Raw genomic sequence first — 15154 nt, 5'->3', positions numbered from 1 at the left:
CACACACACACACACACACAGATTTGAAGCCCCGTGACTCTAAAGCCCTTGTATCACTAAACCTATCACTGCATTAGAAGTAGTGTGAATTGGGAGCAGAGGCTGTGTAACAATTTTCTCTTGTGCAGGAATTGAGGCTAAAGCTTTCGGGGTATGTGACTTGCTCCAGCTTCCACCTGGAGGCAGTAGCAAGAGGGAGATGCCTGGACTAGGGTGGAGCTCAGAATTCAGAACCTCTTTCAGACCACAGTGAGTGAGGGCTTGGGTGTGAGAAGATAGCCAGAAGGCATACCACTCCCTCACTGCAGTCTGTTTTCTAGGTTTTGGTGATGTGGATGGCTGCTGTTGTGAAACTGGGGGTGTCTGGGAATGTAGAAATCCCCCTTCTTAGCCATGGACACTAGGACAGTCAGTCTGCATCTTGGGAATCTTCCGTTGACCTTGGTTTCACAGGAACAGGCTGGTTGTTTTATCCCCCCAGAATTTACAAGCTGAAACCTAGTCCCCATTGAAGGCAGAGCCCTCATGATTGAGATTACTGACCTTATTAAAATGCCCAGTATGGCCTGGAGAGATGGCTTAGAGATAAAGAACACTGTTGCTCTTTCAGAGGACCCAGGTTTGGTTCCTAACACACACATCGTGCTCACAACCATCTGTAACTCCAGTTCCAGAGGATAGATGCTGCCTTCTGGCCTCTGCAGGCTCTTTATACACAGGGTGCGAAGACATAAATGCAGCCAGAATGCTTGCACAGTAAAACAAACAAATAAACAAAAAAAGAGCCTTTCACCTCTTCCAGTGTGTGAGAATTCAGTGGGAAGACACTGTTTAAGCAGAACGCAGCACCAGACACTGAATCTCGAGGTTCTACAGTGGTGACGAAGAATTACTGTTGCTTTAGGCCACCATGTGCTTTGTTTCAGTGTCCCAGACAGATAAAGCTGGAGAGGGGCATCTATGGAACCCAGCTCTCCCCAGAATCTCATCGCCACTTGGGGCAATCAAAACAAAATGTAAAGACAGGGAGGCTCAAATGCTGACATTTATTTTCTCATGAATCTGGAGCTCAGAAGTCTGAGATCAAGCTGTCAGCTGAGTTGACTCCTGCTACTGCTTGGGAAGGATCTGTTCCAGGCCTGTCTTCCGGGCCTGGACACCATCTCCCCTCTTCACACACAGTGGCAGTCTGGGTTTCCTGGGGGGAGCAGTGAAGGCATGATGTATCCCATAGTGCCCCTGACATGAGTTGATGTTTAATCTGTGTTGACATGGAGGGGGTTGATGGGAAAGAAACAGGCTGATTGCCACTTACGAGGTAGTAAGAGTGGGGTGTGTGCTGTTACAGGGTCCCCACCAGACCTCATTTCCAGGAGAATTGGTAGAAGGAGCTGGCTGACCAGTGGGAGACAACCTAAAGAGACACTGTCCTTTTTTCTGCTAACTTTTTTTTGACTGAGAATGCTTGGAATCCCCTTTCCTTATCTGTACCTTGAAAGACATGTATGTCCTAACTAGATATAAGGACATAATAGCCAGAATTCAAGGCTAAGCCAGGACTTGACCCCAGGCCCATCTTTCTGGCTGTAGTGCCCTTGTATGTCTCCAGGTGTGGAGATGTAGAGTAAGTTCATCTTTGGCTCTTCTCAGAGGAATTAACTGTCATTATCTTAGCTAGATGATAGGAGAGCAGCTTGCCCTGGGAGAGGCCTAGACTGAATCTGGAGTATTTCTCATGCAGGGTCTCTCGTGTGGTCTTTATTTAGCCCCCAAGACCATCATCTACATGCTGTGCTTTGCCCTGCCCCATACAGAGCCAGGTTCTCTGGGGACAGGGCAGGGATTGTGAGTGCTCAGGCTGAGGCCACTGTGCTGTTTCTCTGCAGTTGAAGAGCAAGTGGGACGAGTTCATCTTTACGAAAGGGTGCATCCAGGCTCTGGAAGGCTGGCTGCCCAGGAACATCTACATTGTGGCTGGTGTCTTCATTGCCATCTCACTGCTGCAGGTATGCTCCAGAGTCCGAGCACTGGGCCCTTAACATGGTCTGCTGGGAAGGGATCTGGCCTAGGAAATAGTGTCCAAGGCTAGGTGCATGTATGTGTATAGCATGGTGGCACCTGTACATGTGTGTTGGAGGGTGGACCCAGGGTGGGCTGTGGCTCCTCTGTCCCCACAGCCTGCTACCTGAAGGGAGACCTTCTTTAGGTCACACAGATGGGCCAGCTGTGGTCCTTTCTGGAGGGCCCAGTAGGCTTCATATGGTATTGCCTGTGTGGTGGTCAGGGTAATTGCAGTGCATGGCCAGTAACTGTCTCCTCTTTGGGATTTTTCTTTCTGGTAGATTAAAATAGCGGGATTTTAAGGAGATGTCTGGAGCTCTAGTGTGGGAGGTGACTCTTCCTATTAGCTGGGGCAGTTATCTTAGTAGAACTTCCTTGTCCCTGTCCCCTGGCTGGGTTTCCTGGAGTCGTCTTCCCCTCACCACAGAGGCCCCTGTGGCTTACTGCCTTTTGCGGCTTAAAGCTGTGCCTGTTCATTTGAAACAAATTTCTCATGTGAACAGACATTGGTAGCCCAGGAGTGAATGGGTCGGCTGGTGCCCACAGGAAAATCTAGAAAAAGTCAAGAATCCAGTTCTTTCGGGGACACTGTCAGTTTTCCTAGTGCCCTTGAGTAAGAGGCACTGGCATTGAGCAACTTCTGGGACAGTGGAGGCTGTGTTGGTGCGGGGAACACGTGTCAGGCAGGTCTGCCTTGAGGAGGTGACCGGGGTGGACCTGCATGCAATCACACCACATCTCTTTATTCTTCACTGTGTGTGTCCAGTGACTGCAGAAGACCACTAGAGAGAAGCTTGTGGAAAAGCAAAGGAAACATTTGTGAAGTGGGCAGAAAGAGAACTTCAGAGAAACTGGCTTCACTTATGAAGCAAAGAACTTCAAAAGGGGAAAAATCGAGCACATCTCCAAATGTGTGTTTGTCTGTTTAGGTAGAAAATCCTCACCCTTCCCTCACAGCATTCCTGTCTGCTAAGATCAGGATGTGTCTGCAGACATCAGGGGCATGGCTGTGAGATTGTTCTCTTGGGAATCAGGGTGACGGGGTGGCTGGTTCTCAACAGTCGGTGCTATTTTTCAGTTTGGCCTAGAGCTCAGATATGTGGGTCCTGTCTACGGTGTGTGGTGTGTTCACTCCCTGGAGGCAGGCTGAGCATCTGTTCTGGTCTGTGGCTCCTGGCCTGACCTCTTCCATGCTTGAGAGATGCAGCAGCCTACTCTGGGCTCATTTTCCATGGGGCGGGTTAGGCTTTGTAACTTGCTCACACTCCTCTCTCACTTCACCCTTGACCTGATAGGGTCGGTGAGGGACTGATAGAGTCGGTGAGGGACTGATAGGGTAGGTGAGGGACTGATGGGGTAGGTGAGGGACTGATAGGGTCGGTGAGGGACTGATGGGGTCGGTGAGGGACTGATAGGGTCGGTGAGGGACTGATAGGGTCAGTGAGTGACTGATGGGGTCGGTGAGGGACTGATAGGGTCGGTGAGGGACTGATAGGGTCGGTGAGGGACTGATAGGGTCGGTGAGGGACTGATAGGGTCGGTGAGGGACTGATAGGGTCGGTGAGGGACTGATGGGGTCAGTGAGGGACTGATGGGGTAGGTGAGGGACTGATAGGGTCAGGTGAGGGACTGATAGGGTCAGTGAGGGACTGATAGGGTCGGTGAGGGACTGATAGGGTCGGTGAGGGACTGATGGGGTCGGTGAGGGACTGATGGGGTCGGTGAGGGACTGATAGGGTCGGTGAGGGACTGATAGGGTCGGTGAGGGACTGATGGGGTCGGTGAGGGACTGATGGGGTCGGTGAGGGACTGATAGGGTCAGGTGAGGGACTGTTAGGGTCGGTGAGGGACTGATAGGGTCGGTGAGGGACTGATAGGGTCGGTGAGGGACTGATGGGGTCGGTGAGGGACTGATGGGGTCGGTGAGGGACTGATGGGGTCGGTGAGGGACTGATAGGGTCAGGTGAGGGACTGTTAGGGTCGGTGAGGGACTGATAGGGTCTGTGAGGGACTGATAGGGTCGGTGAGGGACTGTTAGGGTCGGTGAGGGACTGATAGGGTCGGTGAGGGACTGATGGGGTAGGTGAGGGACTGATAGGATCGGTGAGGGACTGATAGGGTCAGTGAGTGACTGATGGGGTCGGTGAGGGACTGATAGGGTCGGTGAGGGACTGATAGGGTCTGTGAGGGACTGATAGGGTCGGTGAGGGACTGTTAGGGTCGGTGAGGGACTGATAGGGTCGGTGAGGGACTGATGGGGTAGGTGAGGGACTGATAGGGTCGGTGAGGGACTGATAGGGTCAGTGAGTGACTGATGGGGTCGGTGAGGGACTGATAGGGTCGGTGAGGGACTGATAGGGTCGGTGAGGGACTGATAGGGTCGGTGAGGGACTGTTAGGGTCGGTGAGGGACTGATAGGGTCGGTGAGGGACTGATGGGGTCAGTGAGGGACTGATGGGGTAGGTGAGGGATTCCATGCAGGCAGTCTCCACCAGTTCCGCTGCTCCCTGCCCCTGTTTTAGGCCGCTGATCTTTGACTTTGGTTTCAGATCTTTGGCATTTTCCTGGCGAGGACCCTGATCTCAGACATCGAGGCAGTGAAGGCAGGTCATCACTTCTGAGAAGCAGTGGCAGCAAGTGGAGCTGAGCCACACATGGAGGTGAAGCCACCCACAGCCAGACCCCAGTCTTCGGCATCAGTGTGACGTGACCTCTGTTTCTTCTTGCTGGTGCTGAAGACGAAGGCCCGTTTTCATCTGCCCACACTTGACATGGCATCTCTGAAGGGTTTGCCCAGAGACAGAGAATGTGTCTTCATGTGGAGTAGTAACTCTGAGGACAGATGGCTCCCATGGCTGCAAGGAGGGCTTGATGGCCCTCTTGGAGCCCAAGAGTGTCTGCGGGCCCCTACCCACTCATTAAGGCTTAGGTACATACATGCTCAACTATTATCTTCTGTGGGTGGAACATTGGTGTTGGACCAGCAGGTTGAGGACAACTTCTGGCTCCATCGGATCAAGAAGTATGGGGGAGGAATAAGTGGTCCAGTGGGTTCCTGAGTGCCACCAGGGTCCATGGTGGTGCAAACATGCCCCAGGTTTGCAGGATCCTCAGCCACGTCCACATGAAGTAAGCCTGAGCCAGCCATAACCGGTCCCAGGGAAGCACCTTGCCACTGCCTTCCAAGCCTACACTGCTCTCCCAGGGTAGATCAGCCTTGTGTCTCCATAGCATTAAGCCCTGCTGAGAGCCAGCTCTCCTGTTCTTAAAACGTGTAAATAGTTTATTTATAGGGGTAAGAGTGTTCCTTCACCATGGCTTCATTGCCTCTTCTCTCCAGCATTCTTTTCTCAGCAGCCTTACCCAGTGTCGGGGACCAAGCTGCCCTTTTCAGTTCCCTGAGTGTCTCAAGAACCAGCTGTGACAGCCTCTCCCTCTGGTCCACGCTCCCTCCACGCACCCCTGCTTGGCTTCACTGTCTTCTGGTCTCGGTGCTACTGAAACTGCCACCAGAACTTGAATCCTGATTGACCCTTTCTCCCCACTGCCCTCCAGGGAGCCCAAGTTCCTGATTGCCAGCTGGAAACTGGGTTCCTCTCATGACCACAAAGAGCTAGTGGCCCAAAGTGTGCTGTCCCTGGAGGGCAACACTCTGCAGCCAGGCCCTGCGAGCCACAGACACCAGGTGCTGCGTGAAGCTCAGCACGTCGTCGTCGTCTTCTCACGTCCGTGGTGGCTCCTCCACCCAGATGCCATTCTTCTGCTGCTGTGTCCACTGTCAGTGCTGTTCTGGGGCTGCTCTTGAAAATGATGTGTGTCTCAAGTACTGGATGCTCCTGAGGCATGCTTGGTGTCTGTCCACTTGGGCTGGGCTCCTCTAATGCTTCTCTGTAGCTTGTATGTGTCCTCACCGTTCAGGGGTTGAGTGCCTACCTTCAGTGACTTGCCGAGGTGTACATTCTAGTGTGGTGTATACTGGTGATACTGGTGGGTGTGTGTTCATGATGATGACGATGTTATAGTTTTCTAAATAATTCTCTATAGACTAGAGGAAGAAGAATGCTTGTGTTTTTAGGAAGTGTGATGCTTCTCTTTGACCTGCCAAACTCTTTTATGGAATATATCTTTATATTAATGATGTTGTTTGGGTCATTTTTTGTTTGGAATCATGATTTAAAAAAAAACAAAAACTACTTTAAGCATTTTGGTGATAAATTGAGCCACTGAGCTGACCTGAGGCATCAGGTGTGACTGGGTGATACAGGAACCCAGTGGTTGAGGCACATCCTGACAGATTGCAGATATCCTTCATGTGCACCCTACAGTTGAAACTGGGTGGCTCATGCTTTGCCACCCTCAGCTAGAAGCATGAACTGGAAAAACTTCCTTTCCAAGTACTCAGAGCAGCAGTATTCTCAGTTATCTCAATCTAGCCCTGGGAATACTGCCCATTCAGGCCAGAGTGCTCAGAGACCATGGGTCCAGACAGGACACTGCTGCTTGAGCTGTTGGATGTTTTTCTGTGCTGGGCAGTGCAGGATCAGCCTCCAAAGTGTCTCTTCTCTGAGAGAGACACTTTGGAGGCTACTGAGGCAGCATGTGGGCTGCTATCCTTGGAGGGTTCCTCAGCAGAGGGAGGAAGCCCCTGTCTCTGCATGGGGAGCCACTTGATGGCTTCCTGGCCCATAACTTCAGAGGTGCAAGAACTGGTTGAAATCCCTCCACTCTGACAGGTGAGGGGGTAGAGAATGTGTATGCCCATGGGTGGGCCTTTGTTCCATCCAGCATTACATTTCTCTGTGTCCTTAAAGACCACAGGTACCACACTGTCAGTCTTGAACTGTGGGAATACCCTACCTTCCATCATGATCTTAGTTGAGATGCTTGCATTGATTATGTCCAGAAGGGTGCAGTTCAGCCTTTTGAAGTGACCTTATATAGTGTGCAGGAACTGTGCTTCATCCTCGACACATAAAAGGGCTGTCCCTTTGGTCACTTTTGGTGTCTCCAATGATCCTCTGGAAAATGTCAGGTGAGCATTGGAGAACTGGGCCTAGGGGCAGGAAAGATGACTTAACAATTAAGAGCATTTGTTGCTCTTCTAGAAGACCCAGGTTTGGTTCCCAGTACCCGTGTGATAGCTCACAATCACCTGTGACTCCAGCTCCAGGGGATCCAACACCCTCTTCTGATATCTGTGGACACTAGGCACACATGTGGTACACATATGTACAGGCAGACAAACATACTATTAAATAAATAAACAGGCAGACGAACATACTATTAAATAAATAAACAAATAAACAAGACAAAACTCTGGTCTAAGGTGTAACTGTGGAAAAAAGAGTTAAAGAATGCTCTTAAGCAGATGCTGTTCTGGGGTTTGGGGACCCTTACCAGTTTTGGGGGATGCTTTATTTGGAGTGACAGCATACAAGTACTCCTGCAAAGCTCAAAGACAGATATTTCTTCACTTGGCCTCATTTCCCAGCAGGGACTTCAAAAACATAGCTTAATAACTACCAAATTAAATTATCACCTTAGACCATCATTTTTGTCACCTCAAACTTTTAAATTTCATTTTCTAAAGCATAAGTAAAAGCTGTGTAAATAGAGTGTAAAGTGAAATGTATGTTTTCTGTTGCTCAAAGACAGCCACTCTTGTGGATCCTTCCAGAAAATGTCTTTGGAGCTTCATCCAAACAAGGGTCATTTTTTTTTTCAGCTTTCTGTGGTTCTTTTTACTTAATGTATTGATGTGTGGTACATTCACTTGGCCAAGCTCGCCACTGTATGAAATGCCACAAATGAGTGGATGTTGCTCCTCAGGATATTATATTTACAGTCCCAGGTAACAGAAAACCCCATTCAACCAACCTGAACAATGAGCGGAGGGTTTTGGCTCCTGAAACTGGAAAGTCCAGAGGTGGAGTGAGTTTCAGGGTTGATGTGATCCAAGTGTCTCAGTGATGTCAGCAGGATCTGGTTTCCTTTTCTCTGTCTGCCACAGTGTCTCCATTGTTGGAGCCTGAGGCAGGGACCCCTCCACTTGAGACAGCCTCTAGCCTCCATGATGGGGCACCATGGTGGTGAGGTCAAGGAGGGAAGATCATCCTCTCCCCATGACTGCTCATTCAACCACATGTTAGGAAGTAAAAGTGCCTATTAAAAGAAACAATTGCAGAATGGCTGGGGAGATGATGCTGTGAGTAGAGGGGCTTTTTTGGTATGTGTTGAGGACCTGCATTTGCATGAATGTCTGTAATTGCACTGCCCCTACCAGGACATGTGTGGAAAATCATGACAGGAAAATCCCAGGAAGCTTGTGAGCCAGCTAGTCTGGCCTGTTCAGTAGAACAACAGAGTGCCCCTGTCTCTCAAGAGGAAGTCAGGGACCAACACCAGGCGTTGTCCTCTGACTTCCATATATGTAATGTGCCACATCCACAGTCACACACAGGAATGTGTCCACGTTGTACCTAGATATTCACACATCATGTATAAAGGGGAAAAATGCAGTACTTGTTATTCACATAACTTAATAGGATTAAGGGAATTCTTAATATTTTTAAGGGAATTCTTCAGGAAGGTGTGCACATGCTAGTGGGTTCTAGTGGCTGGCTGTGCCAGGCCAGATCACCCATTGCTGGTATGTAGATGAATGCCTCCAGCTGCCACATTCCTTTTTTTGTAAAATGGGAATGGTAGTTCCTTCTCTTGTGGTGTTTCAAGGATTAAGTGAGATGAGGTGAGTGGAGGGTTTAACATTTAACATAGAGATGTTTATCTGAAGCTACATTTCCACCAACTGAGCTACCCATGATGAATGTCACACAGCTTAAGTTCTGAGGTAAGCTGAAATGAAGTGGTCACATCTCTGTCACTTTAGGAAGGACTTTGAGGTTTCCTGGGAACCTCAGCGGGACTGGAGAGCTCAAGGTCTGCTTTCTGTGCTATAAGGATAGTGTGTGGGGCACTGGTTCTTACAGGGGTATGGATCCTGCCAGAAAGCTACACAGATAAAAGAGTTGCTCCTGGATCCCCAGAACCCTACCAGCGGCGGTGCTTTGGAGCTGAGGATGAATGAGAAAGTGGTAAGGACATGGTCTTGGGAACCCCAGCACTTCCACTGTACAGGAACTTAGAGTGGGCAGAAGAAAGCTGGAATGTTGGTGTTGTGGAGCCTAGTGCAAGCTGATGTGTTTTGAACACTGGGTCATCATGTTTATGTGGTTGAGAGACCCCATCGGATCCCCCTCCTGGTAGGGAGGACAGGCCCTGGGAAGTGCTGGGGTTCCCAGGAGAAGACCATGTGTTCCTCACCTCCAGTGGGAAAGCATGTCCTTACCACCTTCCATGAATAACCAGGCAGGGAATGGGTTGCTGTGTGCTTTCCTGGGTGCCAAGAAAATCCGGTGAAAGTATAAGGGAAAACTTAAGAGTCAGGAAAAGTCAGGTCGTATGTACCAGTTGTGATTCTGCTTTTCTAGAAGGAATGTGAAGTCTTCTTACGTGTCATTCCACCTCAGCTTCGTTGCTGGGCCTGCATCCTCCTCCTCACCCTCCATGCCCAGCCACTTTAGCCTGTGCCCTTGTAAAGAAGCCTGGGTTATATGTTTCTATATGTCCTAAACAGTCATCACCTCTCAGCAAGAGGAATCATTGTGATGTTACCTCCATTTAGATTGACTTTGTTACAATCAGCACAGCTGTGGGCCCTATGGAAAGCATTGGAATGGCCTCTTAGAGGGACTGAGCACCCTGAAGATATGAAGAGGCATGGACACCTGCCTAAGGCCATGTGAATTGATAGGTGCGGGTTTACATTTCATGAACTGAGGTGAGTCTTTTATTTCCAAGAGGCAATGGCCCTTCCCATGCTAAGGACTATTTTTTTTTAAGGATTCAGAAATATAGATAAGCACATGTAAAGATTTTTTTTTTAATTTTAGTTCATTCATTGACATGAGGAAAGGTTAACAACCAATTCAAATGTCACAACTGGCTTTACAGCCAGGATTTCCTCTACAGGGAACACTGACTCCCTGGCTCACAGCACAATCCATGATCAAAGGGCATCAGCAGGGATTGGAGAGAGGTGTTGACCAAGCCTAGAGTAAATAAAGGTCAGAAAGTACCTCGTACTTGGTAAAGAGGGAGCCAGTGAGGGTCTTGATGTTGCCAAGGTGATCAATTGGCATCTCTGTCTCTGCAATAGGCTGGACTCTCCCTAGTGAACACAGACCTTTGCCCTGCAAGAAAGGCTGGAGGCCATCGGCCACAGTAACTAGCAAAGCCAAACAAAAACAACAAAACCAGCAAACTTTCCCTAATGTTCCTAGATGAACCCGTACTGGAATCACCACCCTTCTAGCACACAGGACTTTGAGAGGACTATATAGGGCTTGCTTGGCAGAGAGAATTGGTCACCTCAGCATATCAAGAAGCCAGGCCCTCTGTGGAAAATCAGAGGACCTGAACTCTCACAGTCACTGTGCGTGCCTGACTCACTGTAACCAGTTAATAAGAACAAAAATTACTTGACTGCTTACCTGTATACAGGTGAGGAAACTGAGTCATGAAAGAGGACTGCCTGGGAGACCTGTGGGCTATGCAGCTGCATGCAAATCTGATTGGCTACAACTCTGAGCTTTGCTGCTGGAACCATCAACTTTCTCTCTCTCTCTCTCTCTCTCTCTCTCTCTCTCTCTCTCTCTCTCTCTCTCTCTCTCTCTCTCTCTCTCTCTCTCCTCTGTGTGTGTGTATGCTGCACACTACAAAATGTGTGTATGTGGTGGTCACAGTGCAACTTTTGAAGAGTTGCCTCCTCCCACCATATGGGTCCTAGGATTGAACTCAGGTTGTCTGGGCTGGGGACAAACGCCTTTACCCAGTGAGCCACCACCACCACCCACACCCCCAATACACACCTTGTGTGTTTTAAGATACAGTGTTCCACCTGCCTGGAACTTATGAAGTAAGCTAGGCTGTTTGGTCAGTAAACCTCAGGGATCTGCTTGTTTCTGTCTCTCTAGAACTGGAATTAAAAATGTATGCCACCAAACCACCACCACCTCCTCCTCCTCCTCCTCCTCCTCCTCCTCCTCCTCCTCCTCCTCCTCCTCCTCCTCCTCCTTCTTTCTTCTTCTTCTTCTTCTTCTTCTTCTTCTTCTTCTTCTTCTTCTTCTTCTTCTTCTTCTTCTTCTTCTCTCTTCTCTCTTCTTCTTTCTTCTTCTTTGGATTCTGGGAGGTTGCACTCAAGTCCTCATGCTTACGAGGCAAACATTTTACTGACGATTCCATCTCCCCAGGCTGATACTGGGTCTTGGTGATAGCGAATGTGGCTTATTCCCAGGCCACCTTAAAGCATAGGTAGGTATCCTTTCATCAAAGATGTCTATGTTTCTTTGCTTAGTCACCCCCACAGGTTAAATTTGTTTCCAGTGTTTTGTGTTATATGCCTGGTTCCTATGCTGGGCAGGATTTGCTTTTCACATAGGATGTTCTAAGTATTTACTGCACATACACACAGGGGCACTAATGATTTTCCTGCTGCCGCACCCCCCCCCCCATGGAGACAAGGTCTTTTATGTAACTTAGGCTGATCTAAAGCTTTGGCTCTCCACTTCAGCCTCCTGAGTGCTGGGATTATAGTCATGTGCCCTGTTGCCTGGCTTATGTTCCTTATTATTATTTTTAGTGGTAATGAGACAGAAATTACTGTTGACTTTCACAGAGCTCTTGAACGATACAACTGAGATCCTCAGTGTGCTCTTACTCTTGAAGTGAGAATGTGCTGGGGCAGGTGGGTGGTATGTAAGGAGAACTCTATCACTAATCTTTCAGTAGCCACTGTCACAGGCTTGGCTGTGGCTAGAATGATGGAGTTCTCTGACCATCACTGCCTGCCAGGGACCATATGGTCAGGGATGACTGGGAAGCCAGGGCAAGTAGCTTATGTCAGGGCCATTCATCCATCTACTGAAGCCCATCTGCCCATGACTGCTGAGTCCAAGTGTCCAGCAACTGACTACACAACATTTGTTCAAGCTCTGGTCAATTCTACATAGAAAGTTCTTTCTTGATATCTTTTTCCCCCTTGTTTTGAGACAGGTCTCATGTAGTTCAGGCTGCTGTCAAAAATGCTAATAGCTGAGGATGACTCTGAACTCTTTTTTTTTTTTTTTTTTTTTTTTTTGGTTTCTTGAGACAGGGTTTCTGTGTGTAGCTTTGCGCCTTTCCTAGAACTTGGAGACCAGGCTGACCTCGAACTTACAGAGATCCGCCTGGCTCTGCCTCCAGAGTGCTGGGATTAAAGGCATGTGCCCGGCGACTCTGAACTCTTGATCCTCCTGCCTTCGCTGCTCAGTTTCTGGGATTATAGCTGTGCATCACTATTCCTTGTGTATGGCGTTCAGGATCAGACCCAGGTTTTTCTGCATGTTAAGAAATTACAACAGGGGCTGGAGAGATGGCTCAGTAGTTAAAAGCTCTGACTGCTCTTCCAGAGGACCCCCGTTCAATTCCCAGCACCCACATGGTAGCTAACAACTGTCTGTAACTCTAATATCTGACCCCTCACACAGACATACATGCAGGCAAAACACCAATGTACATAAAAATAAGAATAAATATTTTTTATTTTTATTTTTTAATAAAAATAAACACTCATGATATTCATTAATTACACTCATGATATTAATCACATATGTGGTATTCATAGATTACATTCGCAGTATTCATTTATATATATGTATTTTAATGCCGAATGTCATTTATTGAAGGAGGGAGGAGGTCTTAAATACAGGCTTGCAGCACAATGGGAGAACCCCAGAGGGCAGAAGTTCGCTACTGATGTTTTACAATCTTGCATCTAAGCTGTTAACTGCCCATTATTCAGGATACACAGACAAGAAACTTCCCTTAAGCATTCAGGAGGGTGGAACCTGGCAGGGAATTAGCATAGGGAGGATATCAAGGTCAAGGTCCGCAAGCAAGGCAACAGTTACCCAAAATGGGGGCCAGGGACCTACAGGTCCCCCTTTTATTAAAAAATGAGCTTCTGACTTGGGTTGCATGGGACATCAGCAGGTCACCTTACCCGTCATGAAGACGCCTGTCCAGGCCACACAGGTGCTGTGTCTTAGGTTGGTGAGTGCCCCCCAGGCATTACCCGTCTCTGAATACTCATTATCATACAGGCTTAATCGTGTGTGAGCTGCAGAATTAACTGCTGCCAAAGATCTCAAAGTGGCACTGGGCTTGCAATCTGTGTGTTCGACATAGAAAAGACCAACAGAGGTCCTATCTCACCTATAGCTAGTAGGCTAAAGGCAACTGAGTCATTCCCTTCCTTAATGAGCCATACTGTACGTTGGAGTCCTCGTAAGATAGTATCCCAAAAGCAACTGGAACTTGAGTTTATAAATTTATAATTTTCGGGGCTAGAGAGTGGCTCAGTGGTTAAGAGCACTGGCTGTTCTTCCAGAGGTCCTGAATTCAATTCCCAGCAACCACATGGTGGCTCCCAACCCTCTATAATGAGATCTGGCGCCCTCTTCTGGAATGCAGATAGAATACTGTATACATAATAAATAAATCTTAAAAAAAATAAAGAAATAAATTTATAATTTTCAAAGACAATCGAGATGTATATAACTACTGAATTAAATTTATCATGCCCAATAGAATGGAAGATTAACTAACTGTGGTAGCTACTTTTGTTGCCAGGGTCTCCACTGTGCTAGCTGTAGTAAGCAATTATGAAATGGTAATCCCAGAAACAGTAGCAGTGGTGGCCACCATTGCTATAACAGCAACAGCGGCAGCAGCAATGTCAAATTCTCTTCTGGATTGTGTGGACATCCACTGGCATGGATACAACTCCAGTAACATGAACCACCAAGGCCCATTTTTCTTGATCCCAACACGACTTTGACTGGCAGCTCTTCTGGAGAATCCAATCTCATGACTACAGTTCCTAGGCTTACATTAATGCTTGCCAAAGCTGGCGATATTGGGCTCTCAATCTCCATTGGCATCAGAAGGGTAGATTTTTTTCATGAAGACCCATTAGGTCTCTGTCATGTTGGGGTTCAGCAGCAGTCACAGGGCGCATTCAGTGCTCAGGAATCCAAAGAGGAACCTCATTGTCCTGAGAAAAGACATAAACAGAACCCCGGGGCCATACCTACACTAGATCAGGTCTCCTCCATGTGCTAGTAGAAAGATCCTTCCATCACTCCAGAGGGTGATTTGCAACAGGAGCCCTCCAGTGCTTAACTGCATCGGATCCTGCAGCAGAATCCACTGATAAATTCCATCAGAATCCACCAATAAAAAATTTAAAATATATAAAATAAGGGAAAGAATAGAATATGGAGAGGAATGATGAGTCCCTAGTTCTCCCTTTTTCTACTTTAGTAAAATGTTGTTTGTTTGTTTGTTTAATATTTCAAATTTTTCTTTTATTTTTATTTATTGTTTAAAATTAATTAATTTATTTTCTATTATCAGCTTGATACAGTATGTATTCTTATTTTAATAGTGAGATGTTTCATTGAGGCTTGCTCAGTAATTGAGTAAAACTGAAATTTATTATAAGCCACAGTCATCCTAGGGACCTCCATGCTATATATATAGCCTCCATGGTTCTGTGGGTTGTAGTCTGATTGTTCTTTATTTTATATCTAGAATCCACTTATGAGTGAGTACATATCATGTTTGTCTTTTTGGGTTTGGGTTACCTCACTCAGGATGATTTTTTTCTAGTTCCATCCATTTGCCGCAAATTTCATGCTTTCATTGTTTTTCTCTGCTGAGTAGTACTCCATTGTGTATATGTACCACATTTTCTTCATTTTTTTATTACAACAGAACTGTCTCCCTAACTTCTCATTCTCGTTTCTATAGATGTTTATCTAGTACTGCTCAGTGGTGGTTGGTCTTTCTACCCATAAAGCAGATGAAAGCACCTGCCCTTGGTTGTATATTATCTACCAGAGAGACAGACAAAAGCCATAGTAACAAATCAATAAGTAACATAGTCGTTTACAAAGTTAAATGCCAAGGAAAAACACAAGAGCAGAGGAAG

General features: G+C 47.5%; 1 protein-coding gene across 2 annotated transcripts in view; it reads left to right on the top strand.

Annotated features, from left to right (window-relative positions):
• The window catches only part of Tspan14 (tetraspanin 14), a 57511-nt gene extending 51315 nt beyond the window's left edge, over nucleotides 1-6196 (top strand). For both annotated transcript variants that reach the window (XM_015990402.3, XM_042284342.2), the window contains exons 8-9: nucleotides 1887-2006; nucleotides 4611-6196. In XM_015990402.3, coding sequence (XP_015845888.1) covers nucleotides 1887-2006; nucleotides 4611-4682 — 192 coding nt within the window. In that variant the 3' untranslated portion in view covers nucleotides 4683-6196. The remainder of the gene's footprint in view (nucleotides 1-1886; nucleotides 2007-4610) is intronic.
• Nucleotides 6197-15154: the final 8958 nt, after the last annotated feature.

The sequence above is a fragment of the Peromyscus maniculatus genome, chromosome 9, assembly GCF_049852395.1.
Source record: "Peromyscus maniculatus bairdii isolate BWxNUB_F1_BW_parent chromosome 9, HU_Pman_BW_mat_3.1, whole genome shotgun sequence".
Lineage (NCBI taxonomy): Eukaryota > Metazoa > Chordata > Mammalia > Rodentia > Cricetidae > Peromyscus > Peromyscus maniculatus.
The sequence above is the reverse complement of the archived record's forward strand: the minus strand, read 5'-3'. Positions and strand labels throughout refer to the sequence as shown.